General features: G+C 40.3%; 1 protein-coding gene across 10 annotated transcripts in view; it reads left to right on the top strand.

Moving 5' to 3' along the window:
* The window catches only part of r3hdm2 (R3H domain containing 2), a 52,256-nt gene that overhangs the window by 2,674 nt on the left and 27,917 nt on the right, over positions 1-21,665 (top strand). For all 10 annotated transcript variants that reach the window (XM_087175752.1, XM_087175753.1, XM_023412853.2 and 7 more), the window contains exons 3-6: positions 19,064-19,240; positions 19,937-20,093; positions 20,234-20,456; positions 20,934-20,975. In XM_087175752.1, the coding sequence (XP_087031878.1) occupies positions 20,298-20,456; positions 20,934-20,975 (201 nt within the window). In that variant the 5' untranslated portion in view covers positions 19,064-19,240; positions 19,937-20,093; positions 20,234-20,297. The remainder of the gene's footprint in view (positions 1-19,063; positions 19,241-19,936; positions 20,094-20,233; positions 20,457-20,933; positions 20,976-21,665) is intronic.

Here is a 21,665-nt window from a genome sequence, read left to right as displayed (position 1 = left end):
ATTGCTTGCTTTGATGTAAATTATTGATCAGAGCAGGAGGGAGGTGACTGGTTGCAAAGCTGTTAAGTCTGGCCTCTGATTGGGTATAGGTGCCTGACTGACTTCAGTGTCATTGCTGCAAAGCTGGAGGGCTTTCACATGATACTTCAAAGGAAAAGAAAACAGAGAACTTGTCACATGTTGAAATTCATCATTAGATTGTAGGGTCCAAGCAGGGCTTGACAAAGCATGTGTTTTGTTCTTATTCATTTTTTGAAGGTACATTTATTAATACTTTTATTGACTTAATGCAAATGTAGCTTCATTTATTAAAATTTTTGAGCCAAAACAGGCTTCATTTAATCCATGTTGAATCATAAGTTAATAAGAAACTGGTTATGTCTAAACAATGTCATTCAGTAAAAACCTGTTTTGAGTTGTTTGTACGTTTGAGGTGTAAACAACCATTTCCTCCCGTCTTTCCTTTTAGCTTTACCTCAGTTACATGCTGTGTGTAGCGACTGCAGCACCTTGTCAGGTGATTGTGTCCATGAACGTTTTATCTGTGATGTCTCTGGCCGCTGATCCTTGCTCAGCTCCTCCCCTTTCTCTTTCCTTCTTGCTAAGCCTTTTGCTGTCTTGTCAGTCTGTCCTGAGAAAAGAGGCTACCTGGCTGCAAATGCAGAAGAAGCTGTTGGACTTGGATTGAGGCATTAGGGTGGCATTAGTGCATGCCATCCCCTTTATTCCAGTCATGTGGTCAACCTGAGACAAACCTTTTTCCAGGGCCATGCTAGGATTGCAGAGTCATTGGTCGGTTTTTTCATCTTAACATGGCTAAATAAGGAGAGAGGGCCAGTTCTGTGCAAAACATCATTCATCCATTCATCCATTACCTGTACCTGCTTATTGTTGTGCAGCATGGACAAATCATTATCTTGCTGTGTGGCAACATTGCTTACCAATGAACCAAAAAAGTTCCCCTATGCTGAATATAAACAATTTAAAGTGACTCAAAAACAGAATAAATATAGACCACTGATATGCACCCGGACAGATATGTAAACAAGAGGATATCTGTCCAAAAGCTCAAGGAGAAAATTGAGTCGCTTATTGTCGATAGTCAAATCTATGATTTGATCCACATAATTTAAGTGGTAGACTGACTTTGTAGACAAATTCACAACAACCATGGTGCTTGTACAGGGATGTAGGACCATTTTCTTCCTCAAATTGTAGTGCTTCAGAGCTTTAGTGCCATTTTTTTAAATAAAGATTTGAAGATTGGCATGCTCAACTATATTGTGGTAGATCACAGCACCTCAAAACAGCGTTTAGAGAAAACAAGATTTTAGTGGAACTTCAATGCAGTGGTAAATGGTGAAAGTATTTTCTGATTTGCATGACCTCACTTTTCTGTAAATACCTATGCATTAACTAGACAGTCATACCAGAGAGCATTATTTGCTGTCACATATAATGGATTTAAAACAATGAACAACCACAATAAGCTAACAAACTTCTGATTGAGCAGAAATCTGGTAACTAGCCAAACACTGGTACATGGTCAGGGAAAATGAGATAATTGCAGTTGAAATTCATTCACTATAAACCTTCTTTTACCAATGTTTTTTTGTATGGTGCACAGTGCAATCACCATTTGAAAATGTTTAGGATTACTTCAGGATCTAGTGCTTATTTGCTCAGTGAGCATATTTGTTTCACTTTTCTAACTGTATTGTGGCAATGCATATTTTTTTGTCCAATAACATTAAGTTGTCTGTTGTGTGCTTTTTAACTTAATTCCTTACCTAAGAGTCTAACAGACATCCCTGGACCTCAGCCACCTTATGTAGAGTTCCCTATTGACATTTACTTTGATCCTGAACTTTTGACTGCCTCTTTTCCACTGCGTCTTTCAGCTGCTGTTTGCAGTGAGGGGGCTGCAGGGAGAAGATGCAAATGTCGTCTTGTGGGATTAAGGTTTTTCTTAGCTAATGAGGTAGTTTCATTACATCCCCCCACTAGTTTCTCTTCAAAACCTCTTGTTTTTTTTATTTAATTTTGACCATTGCAGCAGTGCTCTGTTTCACCAGCAGCTGTCACTACTTTAAGCTCATTCAGTTTATTGAGACGCAGGCTACAGATAACAACCTCATATATTCCCATGAAATGGAGAGATGAATGATGACTTGAGTGTGCCTGGACTGTGTCTTCTGCCTGTTTGCAGATGGAGGCTTATACCTTTGTTTTTGTTTTTTTGATGTTCAAAATCTTAAATTGTAGTTGTGAAAGAATAAATCTATTTACTGTAATCTCTCATAAGTATCCTGCTGTTGTATCAAGTGACAGACTGGCTGATCCAAGCAGCCCTCTAAACAGCTGGGCTTCTTGCGAGCCATGGGTTGGCTGTCATTGCAATTATATTGTTGCACAGAGGCAGAGAGCAAACAAGATATGTAAGAGAGAGAGAGAGAGAGAGAATCCTAACGTAAGGGAGGGTTGGAGGAGAAGGGAGCGGTGCAAACTGTGCGCATGATAGCATAAGAGCAGTAGAGAGAAAGGGAGCCAGCCAGCAAGCAAGGCTTTCCGTTTTTCTGTAGTGCTTGTGCTTCATTCAGAAAAAGAAAGGGGGCAGTCCAAATAGAGTGTTCTGTACATTTTACGGGAAACCCATTAACAAAACCGTGTTGTTGGTACGTACAGACAGGAAAGGAACAGAGCAAGTCTGGAGAAGAAGAAAGTATAATGAGCTGAAGAAAGTGACAGAGCTAAACACCCCTGAATCTCAGCTATTTACATGCTGAGGGAAATGGAAGTCATTAATTTGTACTACTTGGTGAGATAAAACTAATATCAGCGTTGTCTTGGTCCAGAGCTACTTCTGTTACTGCTTCTCCTGCGATAATGTGCTTTTATCTGTGACACACCTGATCCGACTTGGCTGGATATTCACAGAGCTGAACGCTAAATACAGTAAGCATGTGCTGTGTGTGTATGTCTCTGTGTGTCTTTGTCAGTGTGTGCTAATAATTTGTAGGTGAGATGTAGCTTGTTCATGGTGCTGTTCACAGCTCTTGAGATTTCGTTTGACATGTAGCCATTGCCACTGTTATAACTGTTTCTTATCTTGGCATTTTTCATTGTTGCACTTTGTAAAGTTTGTGCTGCAATTTATTTAATTATGCCTTAGTAATGGTGTAAGAATCATATAATGGGGCTTGCTGGAAGATAATTTCATATACATTACCTACATTTGTAATTATAACTGCAGCTCATTTTATCAGTGTGCTTAAGCTGTAAGGAGAATCAAGGTTAGATTTATGTAGATGGATTTTGTACATTACAGGCTGAGATGCTAATTTGTGATCCTTAAATGGCGTATGTGTGTGTGCCCGGTGGTCAGTTTATGTTCATATGTACAGACACACAAAATGTGTTTAGTGAAACAAATGCTGAGGTAATGAGGAATTCCCTTCCACTGTGTCCTTGTGTGAGAAGAGGGAGGGTGGAGGTGGCCTTGTGGGGGTGGAGAGTCACTAAGAAGTAGGCGTCACTCTGCAACACTGTCATGCCGAGGAGGGAGGGGTACAGTAAAAAAGGAGAACCTATGGGCTTACAAAAGGCATGTGGGAACTCCTTTCCCTTATCATTTTGACTGTTTATGAATGGATCAGGCATTAGAAATCTCCTTTTGGTTTCTAAAGAATATATACTCTTATACCTGCATATGTCAGTGTTTTACCCCTTTATTTGTCAAACACAATGTGCGGTAACAAAGAGGATAGAGTGGAGGTGAGAGAGGCAGCACAAGCGTGAGAGAAAGCACAACAGCAGAGCTCTCTTGAATAAAAAATCTGTCGCTATAAATAGCAAGCCATCCTCATGGCCTCAGCACTGTTTCGGGTCTAGAAGACCTGGCTTTTCCTTCTCCTTCTCTGTTCTGATGGTTATAACCTTGCAAAATCTGACTCCCAATCCTCCACATGACTTCCGTTTTTTTTTTTTTTTTTTTTTTTTTTTTTTTTTTTTTTTGTAATTCCCTCGGCCCAGATCTGTCTTGTGCTGAATATGGGCTGTTTACATAATGACTGTGTGTTTGTGTACATGTGTGTGCATCTTTGAGCATTATAATAAATTAGGATGTATCATTGTCCAAAGCAATACACTCTTAATTCAACTAGCTAGATGTAAGCTAATAAAATGATAAGGATCCAATGATTCTACCCGTTTGTCAATTAGAAATGGAAAAGAGACAATAACCACAGCAAACCCCTGAAGAGATCGAAGCCACCCGGTTGGTGTCAGGTTGCTGTAGTTAATGCAATTTTCTTCCTGATGTCATGTTAAAATTGATAAAAGCATAGATAGCTGAGGTGGCTAAAACTCGCTGCGTAGCCCTTACTGACGTAATACAGTCCATCTCCTTGCATTAAGAGGTTGTAAGAGGTTGTGTGTGCACCCTTATCTTGTGCATATGACCATAACTTTTGTTGTTCCTTTGTTTGTGACTCCCCAGGTAGGTGCTCCTGCAGCCTCACTCCTGCATACTAATTGCCATTGCGTGGGAAAAAGACTTAGTCTGACAGAGAGGAAGCATGAGAGAGAGACGAAGGGAGGGAAAAAATCGATAGCAACCCCTGGAGTAACTATTGCTGTAATTGCCTTTAAGTCAGAACATTCCCCCTTTCTCATGCAAAGCTTTTTAGGAAAAAATCCTTATGCATTTTTTGTTTTGATTAACAAATACAGAAGATAAACAACACAGGTCAAAATCTAGTATATGGCTGGGATAGTTTATGGTCAATGTGCGAAATTTAGTTGAAAATTTCGAAAGAGCTCAAAAAGTAGCTTAATGTCGCCAGATGACATAATATGCCAATTAACATATTCACAACATCATCTTGCCATATTTGAATTCTGCCCAGTATCAGCTGGTTTCAGCCCTTTTATCTGTTTGCTTCTCTCCTACTCTCTGGGCTCACATATACATTTTTTTCTTACAGTCGAATACCCAAGAAAGTTGTTCTCATTTACATGTTTTTCTGTTTCTGGAACAAGTATGAAATAGTAGCTGAAACGCGGCATTAAGACTACATGTTAACCAGCTTAAAAGCCATTTCCAAGCTGCTGCTCCGCACTGTTTAAATCCTGATTTTTATAACCACAACGTTGTCTGACAAAATCATCATACACATAAATTAAAAACAATGGCTGTGCCATGATTTTGCCTATATTTACTTGTAGAATGATCACTCAGAGGGAAAGCTAGAAGCAACAGAATAACTCTCATTTTCACTGAAATTATTCTCACTGAACAGAGTTGACACAGAGAGAGGTGTACTGGCAACTCTCTTCTACGTTTCTACAGTAGTCTGAAAATGAAAAATATTGTGGATCCACTGTGAACGCCCCCTGATGATATAATGGCAAATGTTTGCACCAAATTATTTTTGAAAAACCAATTGCCAGTGGGAGAAGTCCAACAATCCGGCTGACCAATGGTATAACTTCACTATAGGTGATGGACTGCAACTCCACCGTATTGGACTGCAGCTGGTGATGGTGGCTCTTGTTCTGCTTAGGTGGGGAACTTGTACATGTGGCTCTATGCCAAGCTGACCAAGGCTGTAGAGCAGAACAAGGACTGCTGTCGCCAGCTGCAGTTAGCAGGTTTCACAGTTAACAGTTAAAAGATTTAAATATAGCAGCCTTTAATAATGCGATCTGTATCAACTCTAGCATTCATTCACTCACTGCTTGAAAACCTCTGCAATTCTGTTCTGAAAGTGTCACCCTACACCCCCTTGTCCCTTCTCATGGCCTCTTCTCTCCATATTTCTCTCTTCAGTCAAATTTTCCCTGCCTTGCCCTCAACTATCACATTTTATGAATGTTAATGTATATTTCCAGACATTTATTTTGATCATGTGATTGTCACTTTAGTTTTTTCCTTTTAATGCTGATAGCTAATAGTGGCTAGCAGGAATGTGTCTATGAAACCAATATGCGACATTTTTATAACAATAAAATATTGAGAAAACTTTTATATATACGTAAACCAATAGATTGCTTTTTCAAAACACAAGTCAATAAATAAATGATAGAAAAGTTGAGAGGAGGGTGGAGGACCTGCTATATATAACTAGAACAAGTTTAGGAGTGGTAGTTTCTGATATAATTAGAAGGTTGTGATGATGAATAGGGATCGTGAGGGACAGAAAGGCAAGAAAAACTTGAAGGTGAACACAGTTAAATTGCTATCCTTAGGCAGGCGGTGGTATTGGGAGTGGTTGGCTTTTACAGGTAAACAGATGGACTAGCACAGCGCGACGCTGACCTGCTACCGCTGTCAGGTCAGCCACGTGATGTAGTGACTCGCTGCCGTGTGCAGTTTCTCTAATTAACGCTACCTCTGTGCTGGGGCTGCAGTGCTGCCAGTGCCATACACACTCACTCTCACACATGAAATGGATGAATAGAGAGCAGAGCATCTAATGAACTTAACAATGGCAAATTTCAAATACACAGAGTCAAGGTTTTCTCAATTTACCATGCATAGTGTATGTGGTGAGAAGGAGTCCTTTACTATAGTCAACCCTGTCGCAACTAAGAATGTGTTGTAATGTGGGCTCTGGAAATTTTGTTCCAAACATGTCATGTAGGAGATTGGCGACAAGATCAGGATCTACACAGCTGTATTCAGATTTAGTCTTAGCCCTACTTAGTTGAGCTTACATGTCTGTCAAATGGTTTCCTCAGTATGCATATCATCTTGTGCATGTCAACAGCAGACCTGTCATCACCCCCCTATTTTTCTATTTTAACATAGTGTCGTCATTGTTTGAACATTGCCGTCACTTGCTCCTGGTGTAATGGTAATGCATAAAGGACAGAGGCCATATTTTATCTCTCTGTGCTGACTTACTGTTCTAGTTGCTGTTGTTTCTGCCTTTTAATAAAATCTGTGTTGATGGGTACTAGAGATCTCATCTGGAGTGTGATAAAGAGAGATCTTGTTTTGGGTCTGTTTTGTTTTCAGACCCTGACCTCACTGTGGCCGACAGGATTCGAAGGAACTATATTTAAATCGCTATATGCCTGTGGAGAACCCCTGAAAAAGAGTTGATGGGGGATGATGGGTGGTAGTCTGAGCTGAGTGTTGGTTGGCTGGATGTTGGCTGGATGGTTGTCTGAATGACTGGCATGTTGCCTTCATGTTGGCTGTTTTGGAGTGCACAAGTCACATTATAAGAGACCACGCTTTCTGCTGGCCCAACAGAGACAGCCTTGCTGGTTGACTGGCTGGATGCCTGATTTCCGGGTTAGGCTGGCAGCACTCGGGTGTCCATCACTGTTTTGGCATGGCATCCCAGCCAGCCAGCTGTTGTTAAGTGTGGCTGTGGCAAATGGAGGTGTCTGTGCAGATCATAGAGGGCACTGGTCCATCTGGACACATCGAGCTGTTTGTCAGTGCATTATTTAACATATACTCAGGTTATAACTAAAATCATAAATTTCATCATGTAGACAGAAGTTCCTCTCTGTCTCTTAGGCAATGTTCAGACCAAGAATAGCACTGTGTTAAAAAAAAAATAACACCAAGAGGCTTCATTGGTGTGGGTGTTTTTGCTACAGACACTAGTGGAAAGATGACATGATCCAGGAAGTCCAGTTTGATAAGGACATCCATCAGTTTGAAGACTAATCGTAGGAAAGGAAATTTTCTAATGAATGATGTTCCTTTGCTTTGCAGCAGAAGTTGTGGCAGGTGCAACTATTTCCCATGAAACCATGTGTTTTTTAGCCAAAGAAAAAATCAATGCCAATGGCAGGTGCATTGAGCTGCATTACGAGAGTGACTGTGTACTTAACTTGCTACCAGTTTTTAAGGGTTAATAGTTCAGTTTTTAGTGGTAATATTGTGTGAAAATGAAAGTGTTGGTTCTCTTATTTCAAACAAATTGATTATTTATTACTTTATCAAGAAATGTAAAACACAACACTGTTTCAAGTAAAGTCATTTCTAGCTCAGGGATCCATGATGTTATCTTTCATTCAGATGTGAGCAAAGACTATACTTTATAATTATCAGCTGACAATTTATAAGTAGTGAAAAGTGTAATGCTCAGACATAGATCAGCTAATGAGTAAAATGTTTTCACAGCAATTATTTCAACATCAACAGAGAAATTGTCCTTTTAAAAGTCGTATCAACACAGGAGATGGTGAAGTTATCATGGGTTATGCTTGATTGCTTTGGCAGAACATGCAGCTATAACACACTAAATACACATTCAATAAATACAAACATGTTAAAAGAAAAAGAGCTAAAAGAAAATCATGAACCACCTCAAAACAAGACTAGTTGTAGATGCTTAGAAGGCTATTTAAGGGAGCATTTCTTAGTGCCTTACTGAGGTAAAGGATAATTTTGACCACTCGGACAAATTGCCAAAGTTTTCAGTCCTTACTTGAGAGCTACAGGACTGTGGAAGAGGGGTTAAGACACCAGCATCTATAGATAGGAACAGGGTGTGGGAGCAGAGTGACATGATTTTGCCAGGAACGCGAAGCAGCTTGGAACATTGGATTTCTTCCTTGTTCCAAGATACTAATCCATCCCACAAGCACCTGTATTCAGATAAGGTTAGATTTTGTTTAGCTGTATATGTAAGAATTTGACCACTGTTTTGCAGTCACAGAGCATATGGTCCCTCACTGAGGTTATTGAAGTTTGCAGTATGTAACAGATCAAACATACTGATTTCAAATATGCCAGGAACTTCTTGCAGAGTTCACTGTTAGTAGATGAAATGATACAACTTAGGATAACGACAAATTTCACATTCAGGTTGAAACTGTGACGCTGATTTTATAGACATTCATGGTACCTTTTTTATTATTATTTTTTTTAATTGCTTTGTGCTGAATTTTGCAGCAGGAAGAAAATATTTACTATATTTGCAATGGAGCATAAAAGAGTGGTATTTCTCTTGGTGTGAGCGGAGAGAAAACAGTAGACTGGGAGTGGAGTGATTACGAAATGCTTTGAGGGGGAGCTGAAACTGCTGCTGCTCAACTCTGCTCTCAAACTTGATAGGGCAGAATATAACAGATATTGGGTGAGAGAGAGACACAGTCAGAAAGAGACGGTAATAGTGGCAAACAATAAGAGAGAGAGATAGACATTTAGAAACTAAAAGAAGAGGTCTGACGAAGTTGTACAGTGAGTTGTATCATCTTTATCATGCATTGGGCCAAGTCATTGGCCTTACAAATGTGGAAGAAGCAGCCTGACGGTGTAATGAAATATGCATTTTAAGCTAGAGGCAGAGGCAGTTGGCTAAATACCACCAGTTAAACTGAGAAACATAGAGAGGGAGAAGGACAGTTTGAGACATTCATTGTAGATGAGAAATTGTAGCAATAAAATTGTGTGGTAACTTGAGCTTGATTTAGGCACCAGCAGTTATTGGTGGTCCCTCCCTCAGCGCTGGGGTCCCTGCCTCGCTTCCTGGCTAGGTGAGGTATCCGAAGAAATTCCACTGACTAAGCTTGCTACCCATGCTCTGCTTTCAAACCAGGGCTTTGCTGATTAATGTATCAGTTATGAAGACTTAATATAAAAGAAAATAATATGTTATGTAGTACGCTAATTTGGTTTTATTTTTATTAATTTTTTATTAAATACATACATTGGCTATATATATCTTTTTTTTGAACAGCCTGCATTTTCACCCACGAAAGGCTATGTGAAATGAGTGTTACTAGCCTGTCTTGGTTGTGATGCTTTTCATACACATGATATAATACTTACCACACAGAGCCATCATTTCAAGCCCTCAAAAATGGCATGTGCTGTTTGGTGTGCCAAATTCTAATGGAGTGGAAACGACACCCAACCAGCTCTAACTGATACTGTGCTGGTCAGGTTTTGGAGCACACCCACAAGTGCAAGCACAGCAGATTTGCTATTGCCTGTACATGGATCAGACCAAACTAGGTTCCTTCATTTCACCAATTGCTTTTTCTTGGTTATAGGGCTGTGCAATTAATTGAATTTCGATTTCGGCTCCCAACGATCACCAAAATAGTACAATCGAGATAAAACGATTATTTTGCATGTTCTGTTTTCAAGAACACTCTTATTTTGTCTTGCGTTCTGAATGACACTCGCACGCGCACATCCGCCCCTCCCGAAGCCACAGACTCTCTCATCCAGAGGGAGGCAGGTCGTGTGCATATCATCCGCTGGAATTTAAAAACTCAGCGCGAGTAAAGATGGCAGAAGGAGGGCAGCTACAGCAGCGTTTGGTGAGCAAAAAAGGCAAAATCAACTATGTTGTCTGGGAACAGTTTGGCTTCAAGGAATCCGACGACGAGCAGAAACATGCTTCGGCAAGATTTGCTACATGGTAGTGGCTGCAACGCAAGGGAACACCACAAATTTAGATGGCAAAAAAAGGTGTCTTTTTAATAAATGCAGCACGTTCCCAAAGTCATGTGAAATTATCGTGTTACATAATCGTGATTTCAATATTGACCAAAATAATCGTGATTATGATTTTTTTCCATAATCGAGCAGGCCTACTTGGTTATGAGTTATCATGTTGATGATCATGTATGTGCATATTATCATGTATATGTCCTTATGGGGTGTTGACACATATTTAACGCTTTGAAATTATTTTTTTTTGTAATGCAAACTCATAGGCAAAATGGATCAAATAAATATTGCAAATATATTGCATCATTCTATCATTATGTTAGCAGTGTGTATTCATAGTCACATGTTTAAAAAAATTAAACTCATGTTTATCCCACTCAGCACCCAGCAGTTTTTGTCTGTCATGCAGCTGCCAAAAAATAAGGTTGGAGCGTATTTGAGCGTGTCTCGCTCCTTCCGGAGGCTTCACCTCTCAGCTTGCACTGCTGGCATAGCATCCACAGTTGGTCAATGTGGCAATGGTTAAGCAGCAATCCATTATTATTATGCTTCCAGTAAAGTTTTAGGGTTAACCTCAGATATTAAGCCAGCAACTTTAGCCAGTAAAGCTAGTTGAGTTGAGTAAAGGTGGGTTTGTACATAAGCATGATACCCTCTGATGCTGAATACATTTTGTGCAAATTTATGTCGGTGAGGGAGGGACAGTCTCTTTCTATCTGCCGGGGTCTTCTTCTTCCTTCTTCCTTCTTGTGTCTATGAGCTCAGTCTGTTTAGTTCAAGGATCAGCTCCACAAGACCTGATAGTTAGTCACTGCTCTCATCAGGACAGAGTGGGACAGATCTGTCTGCAGTCAGACAGTGTGTGAGGGGAGTCATCACCAATCTGCACATTTAAATAACTGTGTGTGTGAATGAATCACATTCTGATCACTTCGTAAGCCCCATTAAGTGTGTATGCCTGTGTGTACATGTGCAAGCCTTGTTTGGTCACATGTGCGTATGTTTGTTGTGTTTGTGCGATTGAGCTGTGTTGTTCAGGCTATAAGTAACACATGATGGTGTTGTGCGTTTTGTGTGTGTGTATGTGTGCTGTTTAATTTGTGTTTATGTGAGTACCCAGTGATAAATACACTGGGCCTTGTAATTGGGGAAAGGAGGGGGGTCGTGAGAGAGAAAGAGAGAAAAATATGGGGGTGTTGAGGGATATGGCTGCTTTTCTCTTGGTGACAGAGCCTGTTGCCATGGAGCTGGTCCTCCCATTGGTGGAGGTTTGGTCCAATCGCTTAACAGCACAGATTGTTTCATCATTGAGAAGTTTTTCCTCTCTTCCTGTCTCACTAGCCACCCCTTGGTCCTCCATCTTTCTCTGTTCTCTTTTTTCTCTCCTATCTCTCTTCCACTATCTTCCACTATTCTTCCCTCTCACAGTAAGAAAAGCTGATAAATTACATAAGGTTTCTAATGAGTGCAGGAGCTGCCACCCAATTTCATTTTGACATAGTAATTCATATTCTTATCAGCAGCTCAAGTTGTGGAGGCAGAATCTTTCACACATCTCCTCACTGTACTTGAATACAAGAAAACACCACAATCCCACATCCAGCCCTTTATGTATTTATTGGACAACTAAGAGATTTCATTATTTTGATGTATAGAAATGTATGGTAATGGTCATGTGCTATTAAAACTATTTTACTGTTATCCTTTTTGCAAGGTGAAACTGTGGAATCTGCTCTGGTAGTGTCATTAACACACTCCCTAAGGGCTCCCTCTTGATAGAAACACTGATGAGAGATGTCTAGGCTCAGCATTACATTGTCGATTGATGGGACCAAAATAGAAATGCATTAAGAAGCAGGGATTTCCCTATTGCTTTTGAGACTTGGGTTTTAGGACGCCCATGGTGTATGTGTTTTTTGGCCTTGAAGACCTCATGTGATGTATTTTGCGGTGACATTTCAAGTGGTTGTATGAATTTCATGGTTTAGTGCAAAGCTGCACCTACAGCAAAATATGTCTTGATTATTATAGTCTTCTTTCAATCAGAAAAAAAACATTTTCCAAATCCGAGTGTAACCCTTTATTTGGTAGAAATCCAGTGTTTATTTCAGCTTTGGCATCAACACAACAAATTTATTCCCTTGTCTTCAAAATCACAGATGGGGTTTTCTTGATTGCCACAAATTTTTTTTTTGAAGCGTTTTTGTTTGCTGTGGTTGTTCACAGATTAGATTTGTCTCTGCCTGTGCTAGTGATGGGAATTGATAAGATTTAATTGATACCAATGCCATTATTGATTCCTGATCAATTTTATGTGTGGGCGGAAAAAGTGGGCCTAGTTTTCAGCCTCAGCACAAATGCTTTATTTTCTCTGAGTCTGAACACAGTGTAGAAAACAGAGTAGGAAAAAGCCATCATGCATCTAACTCAGGTGTGCAAAAGTTCCACTCTTTAATCATTGTTTTCATTTATGCTTTCTTAGTCAAAGAAAAAATCTGCTAAGCCTGCCTGTATGGCATTCATTTCCATTTTCATAACATAGGATATTTACCCTTGGTAACAGACGTGCTGCTCAGTTGGGAAGCACTGTGTGTAGAGTGTCAAATACATGGAATTTAAGCTCATGTTCTGTAGAAAGATGTTTCAGCATTTTGCTGATGTCCCCACCCTTATTTGAAATGACAATTTTAAACAAATTACAACTAGCCCTGTCATCTTTCTCTGAAGTGAAGGCACGCTTTGAACCATTTCTTCCTCTTATCCATGACTCTTCTTCCTGTTGTTGCAAGTTTCCAGCGGTTTAGACATATGCTTTTGTCGTAATTGTTTTGCACTGCGCAAGTAGGTGCAAATAAATACTTCAACCACTTAATACTTTGTACAAATTTGTTAAAGTATTACTGCCTCTCAGCTCCTGATATCCTATTAGTTTACAATTGAAAGTGCACTGTTATGTCCTGCCCCAGCATCCTTTTGTAACAGGAAATGTCGTATTAAAGTTAATGAAACCATTTCAACATGTTAATGGCAAAAAATCTCTGGCTCTGATCAACATGGAATAATAATAAAGAAATATTTTCGTAGTTACAGAAGAAAGATAATGTAATTTATAGTGAGTTGAGTGTTTTCTAATTATTCTAAATAATGTACAGTATGGGTCATATAATCTACATTAATTAATGCAATTGTTGCATAATTATTTACGTGTTTAATTTTGGCCCACGTGGTATTCCATATTTCTCTCCCTCACCTACATTCCAGCACTCCTGCCTTCATCAGTAATACATGTTAGGTCAGGATCCCCTCTCTATGCACTGGCTTTCGTTCATCATGCAGAAGGGAGACTGTCGTTCACTTGGCCAACATATCTTTCTTTCCATCACCCACTTTTCCTTGTGTTCTTATTCATCAGTCTGATTTGTTCTGTCCATACACCTTCTGTATGTTCCCCCACACACAGCAGAGAACTATACATAGGTTGTGACTAGTGAAAGCAACCGAGAAAGAGAGGGAGACTTGGAGAGAGCTACAGAAAGGTAGGTAGGTAGGTAACTAGGGAGGGAAGGAGGGAGAGAATGAGTCATAGCTCGTCCCACAGGACTGAGTGGGCTGGCTGAGTGGAGGAGGATGGCGTCAGCAGCAGGCCTGACAACTTAAGAAGACACATTAAAAGAGGAAGAAAAAGAGAGAGGGAGAGAGAGACAGAGATCTAACACTTCGTAGTGGGTGGATGGAGAGAGAGATATTGATGGGAGGGGTAGACACGGAGGGGGCGGAAGGTAGGAAGGGGTATCCTCACTGAGACTGAGAGAGAAACGAGAGGGGGTGGCAGGGAAAAGGACAGAGAGACATAGATGGAAAAAGAGAAATCCTGTCTTCCGCTTCATGGCCGTTCATGTCCCCTTCATCTGTGTTTTGTGTCTTGTTAGTCTCCCTTTAGGATGTTTTTTTTTCTCCTAATCTTTATTGATATTGTCTTCTAAATTTCCTGGCACTGCTTTTCTGAGCCATAGAGTCCTCCTAATCACCTTTTACATAACTCATGCCAGAAAATATGTAAAGTATTCTAGAGTAGCTTTGTGTGTGCTGGCCAATGATGCATGTGCCCATATTTCTACTGTGTGAACCACAGACTCTGTTTTAGTGCGACTGTGTCTGGACTGTTCCTCTATAGTCCCCAGTGCTGTGCCAGCCCCCTCATCCCCTCCCTGTGTGAGATTGTGCAACCGACGCAAAGGGGAATCCTCTCTGACACAGACAAACAGTGCTACGCACACACTGCAAGTGCTGCTGATATCTAATATGTGCAGCCACTGAGCTTGCACAAACTCTGCCATTACTAGATATGTCAGCCTCCACTCTGAAGACATTACCTTTGCTTCCTTTTGTGAAATGGGTTTCTCTGACGTCAAATGGGCAAGGTGCACGGCTGAATACAGAGAAGAATTGGGTCGAGCTGCCTGTGTATGTCTCTCCCACTGCTGTCTGTGGGTTTGTAAGTTCTTGCTCACTCCTGTTTGCAGCGTTCTGCGCTTCCATTCACCTTCATCTTTCATTCAGCCTCTGCAGAGAAAATGGAGAGGCATGTCTGTTACGCATGCTTCTCCATTATGAAATTTGAAATAATGCAATGAATGAAATAAAGTAATAGCTTTCAATCATTACCCATACAAAAGTGTAGGAATACACAGTGCTCATTCTGCATTCACTTGCACTCTGGCTATTGGTAATGAGAAATAACCACGGTAGAAAAAAACAAAACATTTTTAATGTCGGTTCTGTATGCTGTCACGACAGCACAGTGTGGTGCGCCTGGCAAAATAATGCAGTTCTGTTTAATTGTGTTGCAGTGTTAGTATAAGTTATTCACTATATAATTTTGAGTTAGAGTAAATTTTTATTTAAGAAATTAAAACTACCAATAGATTAAGGTTGTGGTCAGTTACTTTTCAGCACAACAGTGTAGTTTAAAATAATGTTTTAACCCTCTTAATAGCCCAACTTGTCAAACTAATATATTGATTCTCTTAGGCAACAGCTGGTGTCAAAGTGTGGCTTTTGGCTCAATGCGCATGATGTCTGTAGGTTAATTAGAAATTAGTTTTCTGAATAGTTAATGAGTTAAACGACTTGATATACACCAGCTTACTGCTCTTACCACCTACAATGCAGTAGAATTCTTCTCATTTCTCCAGGTTGCCCCGCTGCTAACTATTGCTGAGACCCTGACCCAGCTTGACCTGGAGCAGCTAATTTTGACAGTGATCTCATACCTGCTCGAAATATTTAGTCCAGCTAGCCTACTGTCTGAAGTGGTCATATACATTCTCTGTGTCTTAACATAAACACACATACACACAGTGTTGACCAGACAGATAGCTCTCCCTGTCTTTTTCAGTCACTGGCCCACTCACACATACACTCAATGTCTCACTCACAGCTTCCTTCCATTGGCAGTCTTTGGTTTGGTAACATGACACAGTAGGCAGGGCAATGTATGACCCATGTGTCTCAGCTGGTAGCCTGTCATCAGCAGGGCCTATGTAAGAGTCGGCAAGGCCAGTAATATGTGTGAAGTGGGTCAGAGCGCCCTGCACGGCATTATGACAGCTGATGAGGATAATGGTGATTTTGTGAGTCTGCTTGTGTAACCGCTTGCGCTTACCTGTGGTGTGTCATGGTGTTTTGTGAAGCTTGACATTTTCCCCTGACATTAGTATGGATTTTGGACAATTTTGAAAACATTAAATGGGCTATTAATATTTGCTGTTAAATGCCCGGTCAAAGCATCCCTGCCCTGCTGTATTACACCAGCCTGTTAATGTGGTTTTATGAGGCCAACATGATGTGGATAGCCTCTTTTGCTATGATGTAACTGGCCCAACTCTGCTGTATATCTGCTGCCACATGAGATGATGCAGACAGTTGGCAGAGAGATGTCAACATCAGGCCCACCAACATACTGACTGAACTGGGACACACTAGGCAGAGATCAGTGCTGCTGCTGCTGGCAGGTTTTGTAGTTGTTGAGTCTACTATGGGCAGCTCATGTTATGACATGGAATAGTTCTTATGCCTGGATGATATTTTGTGTTACTACTGCATAAGAATAGGGGTATTCTGTACTAGTACTAGCTACAGCAGCAGTGTTGTGTTGAGCTCATTACCATCATCAATATTTTTTGTCAATTGGGCAACAATGCTAGTAGCAAATTCTTCCTCTTCGTCTGCTTTCCCTCAGAGCTATGATTAAGTTTTTGTTGACGCAAACAAAACACTTCCTGTAGCTGCTCCACATTTAAAGCACCAGTAAGCGTTGTCAGATTTTTATTGTTAGGTGTTATTTTAATTATGGAGTTTTCTAGGGTAATTGTTCATATGCATTTGTTTGCAGTGATTTGCCAGGTGATCAAGAATAAATGGACTTGATATTACAAAGTCATTTGTATTTATTTATGATAGTCGTCAACTAGGTAGTCAACTGGACTCATTGTGGAGTTCTTGAACAGGCTTCATTACTCATCTGAGAGGCTTAATTAGTACTGAAGCTCTAATTTGACTGTCTACCATTTCATATCCCATGACTTGGATGACTGAGAACCAACATACTAAGATTGCTTGGAAGAAATGGTAGATCCTTTTCATCCTGCCCTGTTCTTTCTGCTTCTGCCTTCCCATCCCTCTCAGTCTGTGCACACTGCAATCCATGTATTTATTTTTAATAATATTCTTCTCTCTGCCCTTCTCACTGGTACTCGCTCAACACAAATGGCAGCAGTTGGGAATGACGTTTCCATCTCCTTGGCAACCCTGTGGGCTGGTTTGTGTTTGTGTGTGTGTGCGTGCGTGCGTGCCTGCGTGCGTGCGTGCGTATATGTTGAGGGAGACAGGGGGGAGTGCTGAGGAGAGAGCTGCGGTAACATAAGAGAGGAATGGGTGGAGGAGGAGAGAATAGTTAAAGCTGGTTTATTCATAAGCACCCCACCTCTGCCTCTTATTCACAATTTTTCCTGCAGCCCCTCCCTGCCATTAAACCATGACGGTCCGCTCAGCCATGAGGATGACACTTGAGATGAATGATTCTTTGCTTTCTAATCCAGAACCATTCATTCTTTTTGTGCTAGAATATACGCTGTATGTGTGTGAGCAGGCAAAAGGAGGAGTTTTTTTTTTTTTTTTTAAGTGACTGAATCAGGCATTTGAATCTGCCTACAGTTCATGGTGTGGCTGTATTCTGTGCTGCTGTATGGTCGGCTTATATAAGCAGAGTGGGGTGGGGGCATGTGGGTGTCCTGGTCAGCGATGTGGTGTAATGTTGCTGATGCTGCTGCTGATGACGCCTTTGCTGTTGCATTGCCTGGGTCTTCCCCACAGTGGGAATCCCTGCCTCGCTTGTTCACTCATCTCTCATCTATCCTGCAGCACGGCACAGCAGTACAGAAAGGGACATGCATGAATGGCACCCATCCATGCTGCATGAATACATGCAGACAATCAAGATTGCACTTCATCTCATCTCATCTTTTGCTTGCATACATGCTTGTATATGGGATTTCATGCATACTTTTTTATCTTTCTTTCAGCACGCACACACAACTTCTGCTGCTGTCGGACAGAAGGATTGTTATTCATCTGTGTTGTCTGTCTGCATAGGTGAATGGTTGTAATGCCTAAGACGTCAAGAGTATGGAGCTAGAATTCACCCCAAAGCTGCCTGTGCTTCTGTGTTAAGTTTTTCTATGATGGGAAAATAGGTTTAATTATGTAATTTAGAAAAAGTGAAGAACAGAGAAAATACATGATAGGGATGTGATCATCAAAGTTATTGCTGTAATTAACATTTTCGTTGATGATGATTATAAAGCCCTAATTGAAGCTGTTGTGATTTGATAGAAGTTGAAGGAGCTTGCTGATAGACGATGTCTAAATTGTTTAAATGGGTAAAGCTGGTGCATGTGTTTATGCTGTATGTTGAACCAGGCAATTTACTACCATCCTGTTCAAGTCCTGCATTGTAATCTTAATTGTATGGTGAATTGCTCATATTAACCTTATTAGCTTATTTCAGTGATTCTTAGTATAAGCAGATAGAGTGGACTTTGATGTTTCTAAAATTCCCAGAATCAAAGCATTTTCTTAATAAGTGGTAGTGCCTTACTAAAGAAATTCTAGTTACAAGAAATACAAAACTAGTTGGCACTATAAAGGACCTCAAGTTGAAAGGACAATCATTTTCACTGCACTTAGTCTAAAGCTTTGCTAGATGGATCCTTCATGTATGACATTTTGCTGCTACTGCGATTAATAGTGAAAATTGTTTTTTATTTTTTTTATTTTAACCTATTCTTTCCCAGAAAACATACATTTCCCATTCATAAAGAGTGGTGCCCACACTGCAGAAACCTGCATTTTAAGAAGTGACTAATATAAATAACAAGCAATTTAGCAATTTCTGGGAATATTAGACCTGAGTTGAGGTTGTGATTTGTAAACCCTGTGTGCCAGTAGGCTGTGAGCTTTCAGTTCTTTGTCCTACACCCTGCTAGAATGAGCAGTAGCAGCAGCGATGAGTCACTCAGTGTGTGAAATATGACGTCATCCGTGTCTTCCTCTTCTTCTGTTTTTGGTGCTCAGGGCTCCTAACTGGAGGACAGACCATGCTGCTGCACTGAGCCCGAGGAAAAGAAAAGAGAGAGGCCTCAGAGGACCGCTGAGGTCGTGGCTGGCCTGTTGGTGTGTGCCCCCCTTCCCCCTCCCCCTCCCCCCTTGTTTGGCTGGCTAACTGCTGCCTCTTCAGTTCACCTGATTGCTGTAAATATATCTTCCTTTTTTCCATTTGTGCATGTTATTTTTTTGTTGCATTATTGTTCTAGTAAAGATGTGTCTTTTGGAACAGGTTTGTGCCCATATTGGTAAAATTAAACCTCTAAATATGTTTTAATGTTGTTATGTTTTTTTAAATTGATAAGTTTATTTTGTAACTGATTTTCATGATTGTAATGTAAAATATTAGCTTATGCTATAGTACCTTGGTACATAAAAGAAAGTAGAAGTTATAAAACAACCTATTCAGTATAGATTTCCTGATCAGCTGTTAATGTATCAAACTGGATGAAAAAATTCAGTCTGTTTTATCCATCAGTTGAGTTGTCACTCGGGGTCATGTAAGCACTCTAAATATCACATTGGTAGAGCTTTGGCCATACAGTTTGTTCCGATAAAATTAACACTTCTTACTTGTTACAAATAAAGATGTTAATAACCTTAATTACTAAACAACAATATAGTTACTATCTCCGTTCATATTAATCTGTTGTTGTTTTATTTTTATGTGGACACATTTTGGGGAACATTTCCCCAAAATGAGGCAGCTTATTCTTAATAAGTAGAACAAACCAGTTTAGGAGCTAAATAATCATGTTGTAATTAGCAGTCATGTAACTCAGAAAATGTATCATTGTTAATAGATTTTTAGCATTTTTTCTTCTGTATGTTGTTTTCTCACAGCCCCACCCCAAGGGCTAAGGCTTGCTATGGATGTCGCTTCGCCCCCTGCTGCAGCGCTGCCCAGTACACTACCTTAGTGGGTTCCCCTCATATTCCTGTGTGGTTCCCATCCAGACTCCCTGTACAGAGTCCAGCACAGATCTGGTACCACCTACAGGTAGATAGTATAGTAGTGCAGTCGCATACATATACTATATGTGGTCTGTCTCTACTCTCTCTTTTGTCATTTGTTGTCAAAACATCACTGCCTTTTGGTGTGTGAAACTGTAAATTTCCCTCTTATCTCTTTTCTCCCAGCCACTCCTGGGTTCTCCACCCAACCCCCTCCCCAACTCCCACCCTCTCCCCCTCCCCTAAGAAGATGTCAGTGAGCCTGACAACAGACATCCAGCAGGAGGGAGAGAGTGGGCAACTCATCGAGCCTTGCAGTCGAGGCAAGACCTCCCCTCAACCACAGGGCACAAAGGAGGGTACAGGGGAGGGCGTGGAGCCTGAGGATAGCTCCCCACAGGATGCACAGGTCGGAAGAAGTGATGATATAAGAGTTCTAGTATGAATTTTAGACCATTACATTGTAAATGATGATGATGGATTTGTTAGATAATTGAATAAAACAAATTAAAGGCAGGAAATTTGAGTGCATTTACATGCTCTTCGATAACCTGGCTTTTTTTCAGTTGTTTTGGATAAAGGAGCACACTACTAGAAAAGACTGTCAGCTCACTGCATTGCCGTCACAGTGATATTTACAGTCTGACATCGGTCAAATGCACATGCGTCTTTTAAAAACCCTGTTTACATACCCTTTTAGACATAGACATGGTCAAGAAATCACTAAGATTGATTTTTGTGACTTGGCATTTGAAGTGTACCCCAACACAAATGTTTATCTGTACCTATCCATATTATATAGTTAAATCTGTCAGGCAGGGAATTCTTGTGTATTTAATGTGTGCCTTATTATTAAGGTTAGTAAAATAACACATTTCTCTTGCAGAAACGGGCTCCCAACCACAGCCATGGCAGGAAAAGAGCCAAAGTAAGGCATTCATTTTGTTTGGTTTTTGTTTAGTTTGGTTTGTTTTTTTTTTTTGTTTTTTTTGCTACAAAGATAGGTACTCACCTATCTGAAAGTAACCCAGATGACTTTGTAATCTTACTCCCTCAAATAACCCTCTGCTCGTTTGTTGTATGGGATGACCTTCCATTATTAACATTCTAATCCTCTCAACTACGGTGGACCACCTTCTTCTTATCATTGACTTAAAACCTTAAATCCCATGAGAGGGTTAAAAGTAGGTGTGTGTGTGTGTGTGTCGGTCACTAGGACACACACACACACACACCTACTTTTAACTTTTTTAGTGAGGCTATGAAGAGAAGGATACACTTGAAACTGCTCAGAAAGAGTATAAGTAGTTATATTCAATAACTGTTGTTGTTGTCAGCGTTATATTTTGACAGACTGAACGGTAATGATGATGGCCTACTAATGTTGTGAGCACTCAGCTCACATTATTATACTATAATTCTCAAAACAATTTCCCAAACAATAACACTTCAGGACATGAACATGTTGTTATAATATATAATAGGGGTGGAACGGTTCACAAAATCCACGGTTCAGTTCGTATCATGGTTTTTGGTGCGGTATACGTTGTTGTTTTTTCAAATTTTTTTTTAACACTCCAGAAATACCATACATCAGCATAAGATATATAGACTAATA

The sequence above is a fragment of the Seriola lalandi genome, unplaced genomic scaffold (assembly GCF_002814215.2).
Source record: "Seriola lalandi dorsalis isolate HSWRI2012SDOR001 ecotype SW California unplaced genomic scaffold, Sedor1 jcf7180002054488, whole genome shotgun sequence".
NCBI classification, from domain to species: Eukaryota; Metazoa; Chordata; class Actinopteri; order Carangiformes; family Carangidae; genus Seriola; species Seriola lalandi.
This window is presented reverse-complemented; position numbering and strand designations above follow the sequence as displayed.